Here is a 13,911-nt window from a genome sequence, read left to right as displayed (position 1 = left end):
CACACTTCATCAACTGATGCCTCACAAACTAAACTACTCGTATATTCACCTGAATCATATTGTTCTTCAAAAAATGGGTTTCCAATCCACCAACAGGTTGTTCTAAGATATACTATTTTTCATTGTAAAGTGGAGAAATAACACTTCATAAGTTTCAAGCATTGACTTTTGAGATACCTGCCCTTCAACTTTGGCATGAACAAAATGAAGCCAGGAGAACTTCATCTGCATGTCATGATGAACTAAGTAACCAGTATCATTGAAATTTGTTATCACTTAAGTGCCAGTTCATATAGTTATAGGTGTAACCGTGTAAGAAAGATGCAGGCATAACCACAATGGGAAAAACATATGAGTCAGAGTAACGGATGAGTTCCATTATTATAATTTCAATCTTTTATTTGAACTTCTACACCAGACCCATATAATGCATGGCCTTAAAATAGTTCACTGGCACTGAAAGGGTTCCCAACATAACTATAATATGAAGCACCTAAGTCCTTACCACCTGAATCAGATCTCAGGCAAAGTTAGCATAACACTTGAATAAGCACATTTGCCTTTGATTTTATTTTCTGAGAACAGGCTAGAAGTTTATCTAACTTGAAAATGCATTCATGATATGGAATGAAAGATTGAGAGAGAAAAGTAGGGTCTATAAATACAGTGTGTAAGTTATTATCTCGTCAAATAGGTCACTCAACCATAGACTTGGGTACTTTGGATGGATAAAATGTTCCTAGGTATAAATTCTTTGTGCCATAAGTCCCATAATATTTTGACAATTTTATTTATCCCCACAAAGAGAGTTTTGAAGTTCATAAATAGATAAAATGTTCCAACCTATAAATTCTAAGACACTCAAATAACAGAGTCTCAAACTACCAGTAATGGAGATTCCACGAATTTCCAAAACAATTACAACAATCACCAACGGAAAAGAAGAAAAACAAGAAAGAAACCAACACAATATCATACGTAATCGTATAAAATAACCGAAGTATATTGCACCATCAGCTTCTTAACAATTTAGGGCATCAAATCCATCAAAATAACATGATACGTCAACATATGGAAAGGGAGGAAATGAACAATTGCAATGATAGTACCAACATATTTTCTTCATGAAAAATACAAAAGGTTGTTATCGTAAATGCATATAATTTCGTTATTTCGATCACAGTGTGACTGGTGGTTATGAGGATAGCTCAATTAAGAAATATAACCAAACGCAGAAAAACAGAAATTTAACTCCGAAATCCCAGAAAAAAGAAGGGAAGTGAATGACCAACCTACAGAGACGCCGATGTCCGTATCCGCGACCTGATTCTTCCTCAGCTTCCTCTCCAAATGAGCGGCGATCCATATCGTCCCAAGGGGACCCTTCTTCGCCAAGATGAACTGAGAATAGAACATTTTCCCACAATCCTAAAAACCCTAACACTCACTCCACCATAACCGAAGTGACAATTTCCAAACCTCCCCGCCAAAACAACAAAATCCTAGCTTGTCCAGTCTGAAGAAACGACCGCATCTCCAATTCTCCTCCCAAAACCCTCAAACCCTACCAACCCTAGCTTCAAACTCTCAGCAACCACGCGGCATCTCCCGAAACCAAGCAATTCAGAGCTGAAACAACACTTTCATCTCCTAACCCACCTCATAAACCCCACGAATTGCCCGAAATCCGAAACGCCCTAAAATAGAGAAGGAAGACCAAATTCCGAAAATTTCCAGGAAATTGGAAACCCTAAGGCGGAAGAGAAGATGACGTCGTCTACCTTGGTAGATTTGGAACTATCATGATTTTCCGAAACTCCCTCGCTCGCCATGAATGGAGATCTGAAACTCGAACCCTAGAATTTTCGAAAACCAGAACGAGAGAGAGAGAAAGAGAGTTTGAATTACGAAATATTTAATGAGTGTTAAGCCCGCCCACGGAATCTCTGATTATTTAGATAAACTCTTCTGTCGAGGGAGAAAATAGTAATTTACTCAAACATCCATGTGAATGACGGTTCCCAATTCGTTCAAATTTTGAACTGTTTATTAAATAGTTGACGAAGATGCCCTTTCAGATAATCGATAGGATAACTCCATGAGAACCTAACAGTCAAGCTAACAACTGAATTGCAAAGCAAGTAGCGTTTTTTTTTTTTGGAACTTTCAACGAGGTGCAAGTGCAATTAGATCCGTCAATGAATATGGTGCACTGGAACCCGACCCGAATGACAATCAGTCAAAAGCCCAGACCTAACACCCGTATTCACCATCGCACCTAGGTAGGGATGGCAGTGCAGGGGAAAACAGGCCCCTCCCCGCAGGGGCGTAGCTAGGATTCATGTGAGGGGGGGGGGGGCAAACAGGGGTGTAGGAAAAAAGGATTTATTTGTGCCATAGTCGGGGGTTCGGGGGCAGCGCCCCCGATTTTTTTTTTTTTGAGATAAAATAAAAAATGGCTACAATTATTAATAAAAATCTATTTCATATGGACAAATCAAACTATTTGCTGCAGTCAGGGCTGGGCTAGGACTGGGTTAGGCTACAAAAATGGATAAAAATCTATTTCATATGGAATCGGGGCTGGGCAAGGACTGGGCTTTTAAAAAAAAAAAAATTTAACTGTTTCGGAAGTCAGGACTGGGCTACAGCCCAGTCCTGCCCCCCCTAGCTACGCCCCAGCCTCACCGTTTGGACCGGGGATGAAGGGCATGAAACGGGGATGGAGGCGGGGATGAAGGTTAAAATTCATCCCAGCGCAGGGATGGACTTGCACTTTTTTTCGCCTCAGCTTCGCCTCATCCTCATTAATAATATTACTAAAATACCTTAACCTAAGTAATAAAATTACAAAAAAAATCACACTTATATATACTAACTAACCCTAAATCGTATTAATAAAAAAATGGAGTCAGTCCCCAACTTGCCGCCCAAAGAAAGAGAGAGAGAGACTCCCTTTACAGCATCCGCTTTCTCCTCTCTGCGAAAAATAAGAAAGAGAGGTGTTCCCGTGATGGATTGCCCCCTCTTCCTGCTGAGGAAAAGGAGTTTCCTTTTTTCTTTGTGGAGTTTTCATCGTCGATGATGACCGATCAAGCTAGGTTTTGGACTTCTTTTATAGGTATGATTTTTCTTTTTCTTCTTTTTATGATTGTTATTATATATATTTTGTGTATTTTTCGGGTATTTGTTTTGTGAATTTCTGATTTGGTGTATGAAACGAGGTTTTGAGAGGAATCAGGTTATTTTGAGGGGGTTTTAGGGTTTTGATTTCTGTATGGGATGGTGTTTTGGCAGGGATAGGGATGGGGATGGGGATGGGGATGGGGCTGGGGACGGGGGGCGGGCTAGGATGGGGATGGGGATAATTATGTTGAGACGGGGCGGGGGTGGAGGTCCAAAGTCCCCCCCCCCCGATGGACTGGGGATGAAGGTTAAATTTTTGAGATGGGGGCGGGGGTGGAGACCTTGTCCCCTGCCCCTGTCCACTGCCATCCCTACACCTAGGGATGTAAACGATTCTAATTCCGGTTTGATGTAGCCAATACCAAATCCGACTAAGATTCAAAGAAAAAAGATAAAAAACACTGAAACAATACATGTGACTGGATTTTAATCTGACAAAATCGCATATTCGTCAAATTTTGGTTATAAAATCTTAAGACGAATCCAAATCCGATTAGTATTCAGACACAGCTTTCTTAACCAAATCCAACTAATGAGATTCAAAATCGGGTGGGTATCAGATATATCTGACCGCTCGTACCATATGTGAGAACTTAGTATGGATGGGTCATTTAGGTGATTTGCAAATCCGATCTCGCAGATATACTCGGCACGGTTATTTGATATGAACCAGAAGTCGGATAGTGTTTCTTAGTAAAAAAGCACTTTGTTCAAGCTTTGAAACATAATAAAAATTATGAGCGGTTATTATGTGTTAAAGGGTGCGTACTGCTAACTTGTCATAATTGGTTCGATCCAAGAAAACCATATAATCATAACCACGCGTGTGACTGGATTAAAGAAAAAAAAAAAACATGCAAACATGCTTAATCCGGGAGCTCACTGTGGTTTTGGGGACCTTCGCCCAAGGTGGTTACCTTCTTCGCATGGCCGGCCACATCAATACCCTTGATCACCTTCAACAACTTGGCGGACCAACTTGTAAACCAGTGCTTCATGTGCAGACAAGACTTTTTTTGAATTTATAAACCGACCTGGTTGCACTGGCTCAGCCTGTCATACCTAGGTCGTCGTGCTGGCTGCATACGACCCCTCTCCCTGAGGCAGCCTATGCTACGCATTGATTTGCGCAGAGGGGTGACTTCCATGGGAATCGAACCTTGACTTCCCGTCTTGCAGCCAAGGCTCCCAACCTCCCTTGGGGCATGTGCAGTTGCATTGTGGTACTTCTACCTTTTCTTCCAGGCCGTTTTCTCACTAACCTGGCCTCATTTCCAGAATAGTTGCTGACCCTGCCTGCTGCTTCAGGTTGCTTATCACTGGCCCTCGTCAATCGCCAAAATGGAGGAAAATGTGGAAGTGGTGGCTTTGCTCAGCCAGCTAGTGGCGCGTGTGGGAAGAAGGAACAATCGTAACCAGTCTGCCTCCCTTTCTGCTGCTGTTTTTACATTATACAGCAAGATCTTTATTTTTATTACATGTAATGATCCATGAACCTCATTGCTACTATGCTACATTCTCTCAGGGGTGTGATGACGCTTCATCGTCACAACCTAAACTTTTCTGCTTTCAATGAAATTTTTGCCTTCTTCTAAAACAAAAAAAAAAGAATCTATGCCCTACTCCTGTAAGAAGTATAAAAATGCACAAATTTTTACTTGAAAATAAATATAGATCACTCAAGTCAAGTTATTCCATTGGATATTGAACAAAAGTCTTAACTCAAATACTTGCTTTGGTCAGATTCAATCAACCTGAATGATATTAATAAGGATGTCAATAGATTGGATTGTATCCGACATCTGCCCAAATCTGATTCCTTTTAATCGAATTTGGTAGCCCAAAACCATATTCGGTTATGATCGTTGTACACGAATACGACCCTCAGTTTTGCTACCAAATTCTATGGTTACATGGATTTAATGGATATTTGTATCTGATTACAAGTTAAAATTCAGAGCTTCTTTCTATTAGAATCTCAAGCCAACTCCAATCTTGATTAGACAATCTAACTAGTCGGATATATTTTGACCATATTTGACCCAAATCCTAACCATTTCGAACCCTAGATGTTTTATGATGGCACTCCAGTATCCAAGTTGGGTACCCAATACAAGCCCAACCCACGTACGGCTTATACGAGTCACCTGCATCACAATAAAATATTCATAAGAAATACCGTTTCCAGTTTGAATTGATGCCTGGATTGGCTTATTCCAACGGTCCTAGATGTGCAATGCTGCCAACTTTTTCCGGAAGATCGGCTCTTGCTTGCTTGTTAAACAAATCATCTTCTCAAAACCGGGGGTGTTAAATTCAAAGTTAATCTCGATAAAAAAACCAGGGTTTTCTTGTCGTCAGTCTCTGGCCACCAAAGATTCATTAGTTTGGGAGCATTTTAAAGATCTCAGATTTAGGGTATGAGATTCCCCCCTTCCTTTGCGGGAGTTATAAGTTCAGACATCCACAGAAATCTAATGACATTGCCACTAATATATCTCACCAAAAAGAGAAAAATATGCTGCCAATCCATTACTAAGACGTCCATTTCGTTTGCTGAAAAAGGAAAAACATATCACCACAAAATCACCGGCCGAAGTTGGTTTGTGAATTATTTGACCAATATTATCTTTGTACGTTGGATATTAGAAGGAATGAGAGGGATTTTGCATTGCCAACTCCCTTCTCATTTTCATCAATCAACAATTTTCATGCTCCCAAACAAAGCCTGAGTTTTACTTAAACAATTGAAGGAGCTCATTAACATTAAAGTCTCTCTCTCTCTCTCTCTCTCTCTCTCTCTCTCTCTGTATATATATATATACACACGAAAAGAGCAACAGTGGACGGTTTAAAACCTTCCAACTGTCGGACAAACGAAAGGTGTCCGCACAAAAGGTTCTTTTAGCGCGTCTTGGATAGCCTCTAAAAGTGTCAGTGGAAATGACTTTTAGCGGCGTTCCAGGACTGCGGTAAAAGGTCGTTTTGCACAAAAACAATGCGTGCACAATCAGCATCACGCATTTGTCCGAATTAACAGTGGACGATTTGCGTGTCCTCTCTCTCTCTCTCTCTCTCTCTCTCTCTCTCTCTCTCTCTATATATATATATATATATATATATATATATATATATATATATATATATATATATATATATATATATATATATATATATATAGGCAGACCCCTACTAGTTTCATATCATCACCTTAATTAAAGGACATTGATGGAAGGAAACCAATCTAGAGGCTTGTCTTTCCACACTCTCTGACCCAGCAATATCCCTATCCTAGCCAAGTTACAAGCAACATAAGTTTGACTGTTTATCTATCAGGACGCGGCATGCTGAAAAGAAAACAAACACTTGGTTGATTTGAAGCTCATCATATTGGAAACTGCTCTTCCTTCCAAGGTCCTATTTGTAGTAGCAACGTAGTTTCTTCTTGACAATTCATTAACAATTATACTATAGTATTAAGGTCATGTTCTGATACCATATGAGAGGATTCTTAAGTATAGTCTTAAATGGAGAGGAAATGGTGGAGAATTGCAAAAAAAATGAGGAAAATAAAGGGGTCAGTTCACTTGAATTGGGATAATAGAGATAAATGGAGGCTAGCGAAGTTTATTCTTATAATATATAGGGTGGAAACTAGGGATTAGGAGCCAATTCTCTTCAATTAGAAATAAGGATCCTCCTAAAGAGTTGTCAAGGAGGAAACTCTCAAATTCTATTGTTCTTGCAATTAGAGAAGTAGACAAAGTATGAGAGTTACAAGTGCCTTCACTTATTTATAGCTTCAAATGAAATTAAGAGCATGGATATGGATCTTTCCTCAATATGAATCCAATCCAAGGTACAAAAAAATACAAAGCAAGTACTAAAGCAAAATACGGTCAAAGCACAATAAAAGTGGACCCAATTGGGCTGGGTGGTGCTCCCAGCTAGGCGTGCTCCTATCAATCCACCTTCATTCGAATTTGCCTCGTCTTCAAGGCAAGTGTATCGAAAATTGGGCGAGTATCTCATATTTTTTGCTCCATATAACACCATCGAATTCAAAGTCACTCCATTGGACCAAGATCTCCATACCAATCCGCTCATTAATGTGCCTTCTTCTTTTGCCAAGCACTTAGACCAGACTGGGTTTACCCATCTCTCTAAGGTCTAGAAGCTCGGTTGAATGTGTGGAGCCCTCTTCATGGTATGACTTGATGCGAGATACCTAAAAACCTATGTGCAATTGGGTTTTGGGTGGCAAGGCTTGCTTGTAGGCAACCTTGCACACTCTCTCAATACCTCATATGGTCCATAGAAGCTAGGAGCTAGCTTGTGGTATTTGTCACACTTTAGAGTGAGTTGCTAGTGAGGAGGCAACTTAAGAAGCACAGGGCTCCCAATTTGGAACTCTCTTTCTGATTATAGATTTGGACCATGCATGTAATTCTGAGCATCAAGGAGATATTACTTCAACCTCTTCAATATTTGGTTTCTCACCGGTACGACCTCATCAACCGTCTCGGTTAAGGCACTTTCACCAATATATGTAGGTATAGAAGGTGGTTGCTGGCCATATAGAGCTTGGAATGGGGTCATCTTAATAACCGATGTGATAATTAAGCCCATTTGGCTCAAGGGAGATGTTGAACCCATTAATTGGGTCATTCCCAAGCAAGAGGACTTCACACTCTCTCTCTTCTTGAAATATTTCAAATGGTACCTTGATAACAGGCTACCTTTTCAAATATAGAATAATGCTGCTGGATGGGGCACATGGAGAAGAAGATAGTGCATATAATTAACCAAGTACTCTTATGCAGTACATTAAAGAGTTGCAAAATAATTGTAAATGCTGTCTTACTGGTCGGGAGTCACTCTAGACAAAAATAACATGATTAAATGATTGTCCTCTGTGTTTGAAAAGCAAAAGATATGATATCGGCTGCCATGTGCAAAGATGAGAATCTTGTTCCCCTCAAGATCTATTTTATCCTTTCTTATTACCAAAACAACCTGACCATGCACAGTTGGCCACAAGATAATGCTGGCTTGATTTCTTAGATATTGTTTGCATCAGGAAATTGGATACAAGTTAAGACTGGGATACGGGCCAGATTCAATTGGCTTGGACAACACCAATCTTGAAGGCATATATGCTTTATAATAGGACAACATTTGCAATATGTTGGGACCATAAAGTGTGTCAGTAATTGATGAGTTTTCTTGCCACTGGTTTCTAGATTATAGAGTATTTGTTCCTCCCCTTGGTGGAATACGTTGTTCATGCTTTATGTCATGTCGTTTTGAGTTTGCAGAATAAAAGAAGCAAAAAATATCTGAAATAAAAACTGTGTTGGATGAAGCAGAGGGCTTGGTATATATGAATCAACTTCTGTTTCTGTAGCATGTTGTCTTGTACACTACAACTGTATTTTCACCATGTTGTTTCACTGTCTGGATGAATCTGCATAGATCAGCAAGATGGACCTTGAGGACAGAAGTTTACTGCTAGGTGTAAAGGCTATGCTTCTTCAGAAATTGAGAGTATCTGATTTGAACAATTTGAAAAGTGAAGTTAAAAAGATCACATCAGCTAATGCTTGTGCTGCAAGAGATGAACTTCTAGAGTCAGGAATGTCAGATACGCTTATGGTAATGTATCATGCTGAAATTTTTATTTGATTCATATGAAAATTGTCACTATTGGTGCTAACTTTTAGTCTTGGAGCCAGTAATCAATCTCACCTGAAGTACTTCAATCTTTTCCATTTTTTCTCCTTTTATTTTGGGGGATGCAGTTCGGTTTGGCATATTACCATATTTTCATGATACATTGTATCTAGGAAATTCATAACACGCCAATCTCTTTTTACTTGATAATAACTTCTTGTAGATTAGCTAGTCCTAATCAATTATGATTGTTTTGAGATTATATGATATAGGTATCAGCTAATCAAAGAAATAGGTTGCTTACAACGACAGAGATATTAAACCAGTCTAGTGAACACGTCAAAGAAAGCATGAGGACAATGCTAGAGACAGAGGAGCTTGGTGTTTCAATTCTTCAAGACCATCAACAACGCCAGTCACTCTTACAAGCTCACAATACAGTATGTCGAGATTTTTGTTTGTCCTGAAGTTATTATTTGAAACTGCATATAATTGATTTGGAATAATGGGTAAATTATGCACACTAATTTTTTTAACTTACTGCATTTAGCCATGTTCCGTCATCTAGTCATGTTCATATTTTTTGTGAATTAGGATCCTCCTAAAATACTTTTTTTTACTGACATAATTTTTTCACTGGCGCAAGTTTGCGCCAGTGAAAGTTGCTTCACTGACACAACTGTTGCCCCAATAAAATTTGCTTCACTGGCGCAACTGCTTGCTTCATTGTCGCAAGCAAGTAGTGTCAGTGAAAGCTTTACCTGCAAGGCCTTTACTGGGCCTCATTTCAGCTAGTAAATGCTTTTTTGGGCACAAAAACTATGCCAGTAAAGCCCTGATTTTTTGTAGTGCATGCCAAAAAAATCTCACCTTCAATGCCCTGTCTCCCTTGGGGCTATGCTTCTAACCTGAAACATTAATCAAGTTCAGGTAACGCCTGAACTTATCACCTGTAAGCAGCTTAGTCAACATAATAGTAGTATTATCTTTCTTGTGAACCATTACCAAGTCCAACTTCTCATCTTCTATCATATTTTGAATCTTATGATACCTGGAGGGACTTACAGGATTCTCTGCCAAGTGAGTCACACTTTGACTATCACAATATAGCCGTGCTAAGTTCATTAACCACACCCTTAAGCCATATACCTTCTTTTGCTGCTGCCAAAGCTGCCACGTATTTTGCCTCAGTAGTGGACATCAAGGTTTTAAAACTCAGTGACTCGGGACTCGGACTCGACGGGTCAACTCGGTGACTCGGACTGGGTTGTGTTAACTTTTGATTTTAAAAGAAAAATAATATAGAATTTGTCTCAAACTATATGTATATATATATATTTTCTAACAAATATTTATTAGTTATGATGTCTTTGTAGAAGGATCGCTACAAATATTCAAAGTTGCTTATCATAGCTTCAATGAGATGTTCACAGAAGATAAAATTGCAACTTATGAAAATACTTTGATGCGGGATTCATTTGAAGTTTTACTGGTAATAATGAGCCATTACGTGTGCGTGTGTGCATGAAGTTTTATTGGTAATAGTAAGCAGTTTTGTGTGTGTACGTGCATGCAGTTGGTTGTTTTATTTACCATTAAGGAAATTTGTGATATGTCAGCTGAGAATCAAAATATATGGCGATCGTTGTTAACTTGGTACAATTTATTTTAGTCTATAATAATGCTGAAGTGGAGGACATTCATATTTTTGAAGACATGAAGTATTTGTCTTCGTACACTAGGGCCTCCAACTAAGTACAACACCTTTTTTTATTTTGTAGCAACCCCTGATGTTTGTATTGAGCCAGTTAAAAAAGGGGCCTTGAGATATTTTGGTTTGCTCGCCATTTGAAATTTTGAAGTAAGCTATTGCCGTTGAAAAAGTCCAATACAAGTCATTTTGTAGTGTCAATAGATTTTTAATGAAATCTTTTTAAGAGTAAGCAGGTTACTTGTTTGATTTGTTAAGTAACTCTTGAACATATTTTTGCCATTGTCATAATGAGGAGAAAACTACATGCTGTCTTTTGTGCTTCTTTAAATGTTCTCTATTGACTCTTTTTTATTTCTAGAAATCTTTGCAAGTCTAAACACGTTACGTTTGAGTTGTTAAGAATTAACTGTTAACATATTTGTGTTGTCATCAGCAAGGTCAAAATACATGATTAGGAGAATCAAAGAAATATTGATTGATGGATAATAGACATATTTACCTTAAAAGGTCTATCTATTCTAGGAATTATAAGTTCTGGGGCGAGTATTAGAAAACCAGTAATTCTCTCAATAATATTATATTTTTTTTATTCTGAAATATCCCAGAACTCACCTGAGTCAGGCCGAGTCAGCAGCCGAGTCTTCGCAGCCCGAGTTAAGCTTGCCGGGTTGACTCGATGAGGACCGAGCCAAGCCAAGTCAGCCGAGTCACCGAGTTGACTCGACGAATTTTAAAACATTGGTGGACATAGCAATCACTGATTAAAGCATAGACTTTCAATTTATTGGCCCACCTACTAGAGTAAATATATAATCACCAATGGATCTTCTTTTATCTAAGCCTCCTACAAAGTTAGCATCAATACAACCCATAACATCACATTAAGACTTATCATGCACAAACATAATACCAACATCTGTAGTGCCCCATAAATATCAAAAAATTCATTTAACTACATTCCAATGCTCCTTTCTAGGATTTCCCATATACTTATTAACGACACCTATAGCATATGCAATATCAAGCCTACTACACACCATGGCATACATAAGACAACCCACTGTATTCGCATATGGCACCTTAGACATGTATGCTTATTCTTCATTTGTGCTAGGAAATAAGTGTTTAGATAACTTGAAATGTGTAGCAAGAGGAGTATTTGCAGGTTTCATTTTTTCTATGGTGAATCTTTCAAGTATCTTTTCAACATACTTCTTTTGTGAAACCCATAACTTGCCGACCTTTATATCTCTATGAATCTGCATGCCAAAGATCTTCTTTGCAGTACCAAGATCATTCATATCAAACTCCTGACTCAAGGTGGACTTTAACATGACAACTTCAATCATGTTTTTTGCAACAATTAGCATATCATCCACATATAACTTCAAAATAATATATGAATTATCATCAAGAACTCGAAAGTAAACACAATTATCATAATCAGGAATACACAACCTTAATCATGTAAGAGTCAAAACACTTATACCACTGCAAGGAGATTGTTTCAACCCATAAACTCATTTTTTAAGCTGCAAACAAGACTTTTCTTGCCTACTTCCTTAAAACCCTCAGGTTGTTGCATGTAGATTTCCTCTTTTAGGTCTTTGTTATAGAATGTAGGCTTCACATCAAGTTGCTCTAACTTAAGATCATGCATGGCAACCATCATCAACAACATCTAAATCGATGTGTGTTTCACAACTTGTGAAAAGACTTTACTATAGTTGATTCATTCTCTCTGCGAGAATCCCTTCACCACCAATTGAGCCTTGAACTTTTCACCATCATTTTATGATGCAACATCTTTCTTATTGAACACCCACTTGAACCCTATAGAATTTTTCAATTGAATAACTTTACCAAGTCTCAACTTTTATTCTTATAGAGTGACTTAGTCCCTTCTGTTATAGCCAACATCCACTTATTATTGTCATTTGAATTGTTAGCATCTTTATAACCTAACTCCTACACCAACAATTAGAGCAAAAAATATATATATATTTTAAATCATTCCTTACTAGAGATTTGTGGGTCCTTCTTTCCTTGACTCTTGCCAAACTATAGGGTTGTTCTTGCTCTTGAACTATCCTAGGAGTTTCTCGAGAGAAAATCACATCCACCTCAACTGCAAATTTTTTTCTTCTGTTGCATGTAATCTTTCTTATGTGCTTTCACTATATGCTTCTTATCAAATACAACACGCCTACTTATAACACCTTATGGGAATTAGATTTCCATAACTTTTACCCATTCACCCCCTTATCATATCCAAGAAAGATTCATGGTTTATACTCAACATCTAACTTGAAACGTTGTCCACTATGCACGTGAATATAAGCAGAACACTCAAAGACTTTCAAAATAGAATAACCATCTCACTTACCATCCCATATCTCCTTTGGAGTCTTGTAAGGAATTCTTTTAGATGGTGACCTATTGATAATAAAGCAAGTCATGTTAATAGACCCTTTCCAGAAGTTTTTCTCCAATTCTACATTCAATCTCACACTACGAGCCATTTCCAAAAGAGTCTTGTCCATCCTTTCTACCAAACCATCATCAACAACATCTGAGACGATGTGTATTTCACAACTGGTGAAAAGACTTCACTATAATTGATTCATTCTCTCTATGAGAATCCCTTCGCCACCAATCGAGACCTTAACTTTTCACCATCAATTTATGAAGCAGACTCTTTCTTCCTAAACACCCACTTGGACCCTATAGCCTTCTTGCCCTTGGGTAACTCCACCAAGTCCCAACTTTTATTCTTATAGAATTACTTCATCTCTTCTGTTATAGTCAACATTCACTTATTGCTATCATTTGAGTTGTTAGCATCTTTATAGTATGATTGATCTCCTACACCAATAGTTAGAGCAAAGAAAATCATAACTTTAAAAATCATACCTTACTAGAGCTTTGTGGGTCCTTCTTTCACTTTCTCTTACCAAACTATAGGGTTGTTCTTGCTCTTGAAGTGTGCTAAGAGCTTCTCGAGAGGAAATCACATATTTTCTTGTTGGTGGATCAATCTCATCTACCTTAACTGCTAGTTTCTTTTCACCATCTTTTTGTTGCATGCAATTTTTCTCATTTGATTTCACCATATGCTTCTCATCAAATACAACGTGCCTACTTATGGCAACCTTATGGGAATTGGGATTCCATAACTTTTATCCATTCACCCCCTTATCATATCCAAGAAAGATGCATGGTGTATACTTAGCATCTAACTTGAAACATTGTCCACTATGCACATGAATATAAGTAGAACACCCAAAGACTTTCAAAATAGAATAATCAGTTGACTTACCAGCTAATAAATCCTTTGA

The 13,911-nt window shown here is 38.2% G+C and overlaps 1 protein-coding gene across 2 annotated transcripts in view; it reads right to left on the bottom strand.

The window, feature by feature from the left end:
• The window catches only part of LOC149839009 (sister chromatid cohesion 1 protein 4-like), an 88,205-nt gene extending 86,266 nt beyond the window's left edge, over positions 1–1,939 (bottom strand). The window contains exon 1 of one of the 2 annotated variants that reach the window (XM_090002216.1): positions 1,293–1,939. In XM_090002216.1, coding sequence (XP_089858342.1) covers positions 1,293–1,416 — 124 coding nt within the window. In that variant the 5' untranslated portion in view covers positions 1,417–1,939. The remainder of the gene's footprint in view (positions 1–1,292) is intronic. The other variant, XM_090002217.1, reaches the window with a different exon arrangement.
• Positions 1,940–13,911: the final 11,972 nt, after the last annotated feature.

The sequence above is a fragment of the Nuphar pumila genome, chromosome 4, assembly GCF_984573655.1.
Source record: "Nuphar pumila chromosome 4, dmNupPumi1.hap1.1, whole genome shotgun sequence".
Taxonomy (NCBI): Eukaryota; Viridiplantae; Streptophyta; class Magnoliopsida; order Nymphaeales; family Nymphaeaceae; genus Nuphar; species Nuphar pumila.
Note: the sequence above shows the minus strand (reverse complement) of the source record. Positions and strands in the feature narration are given on the sequence as shown.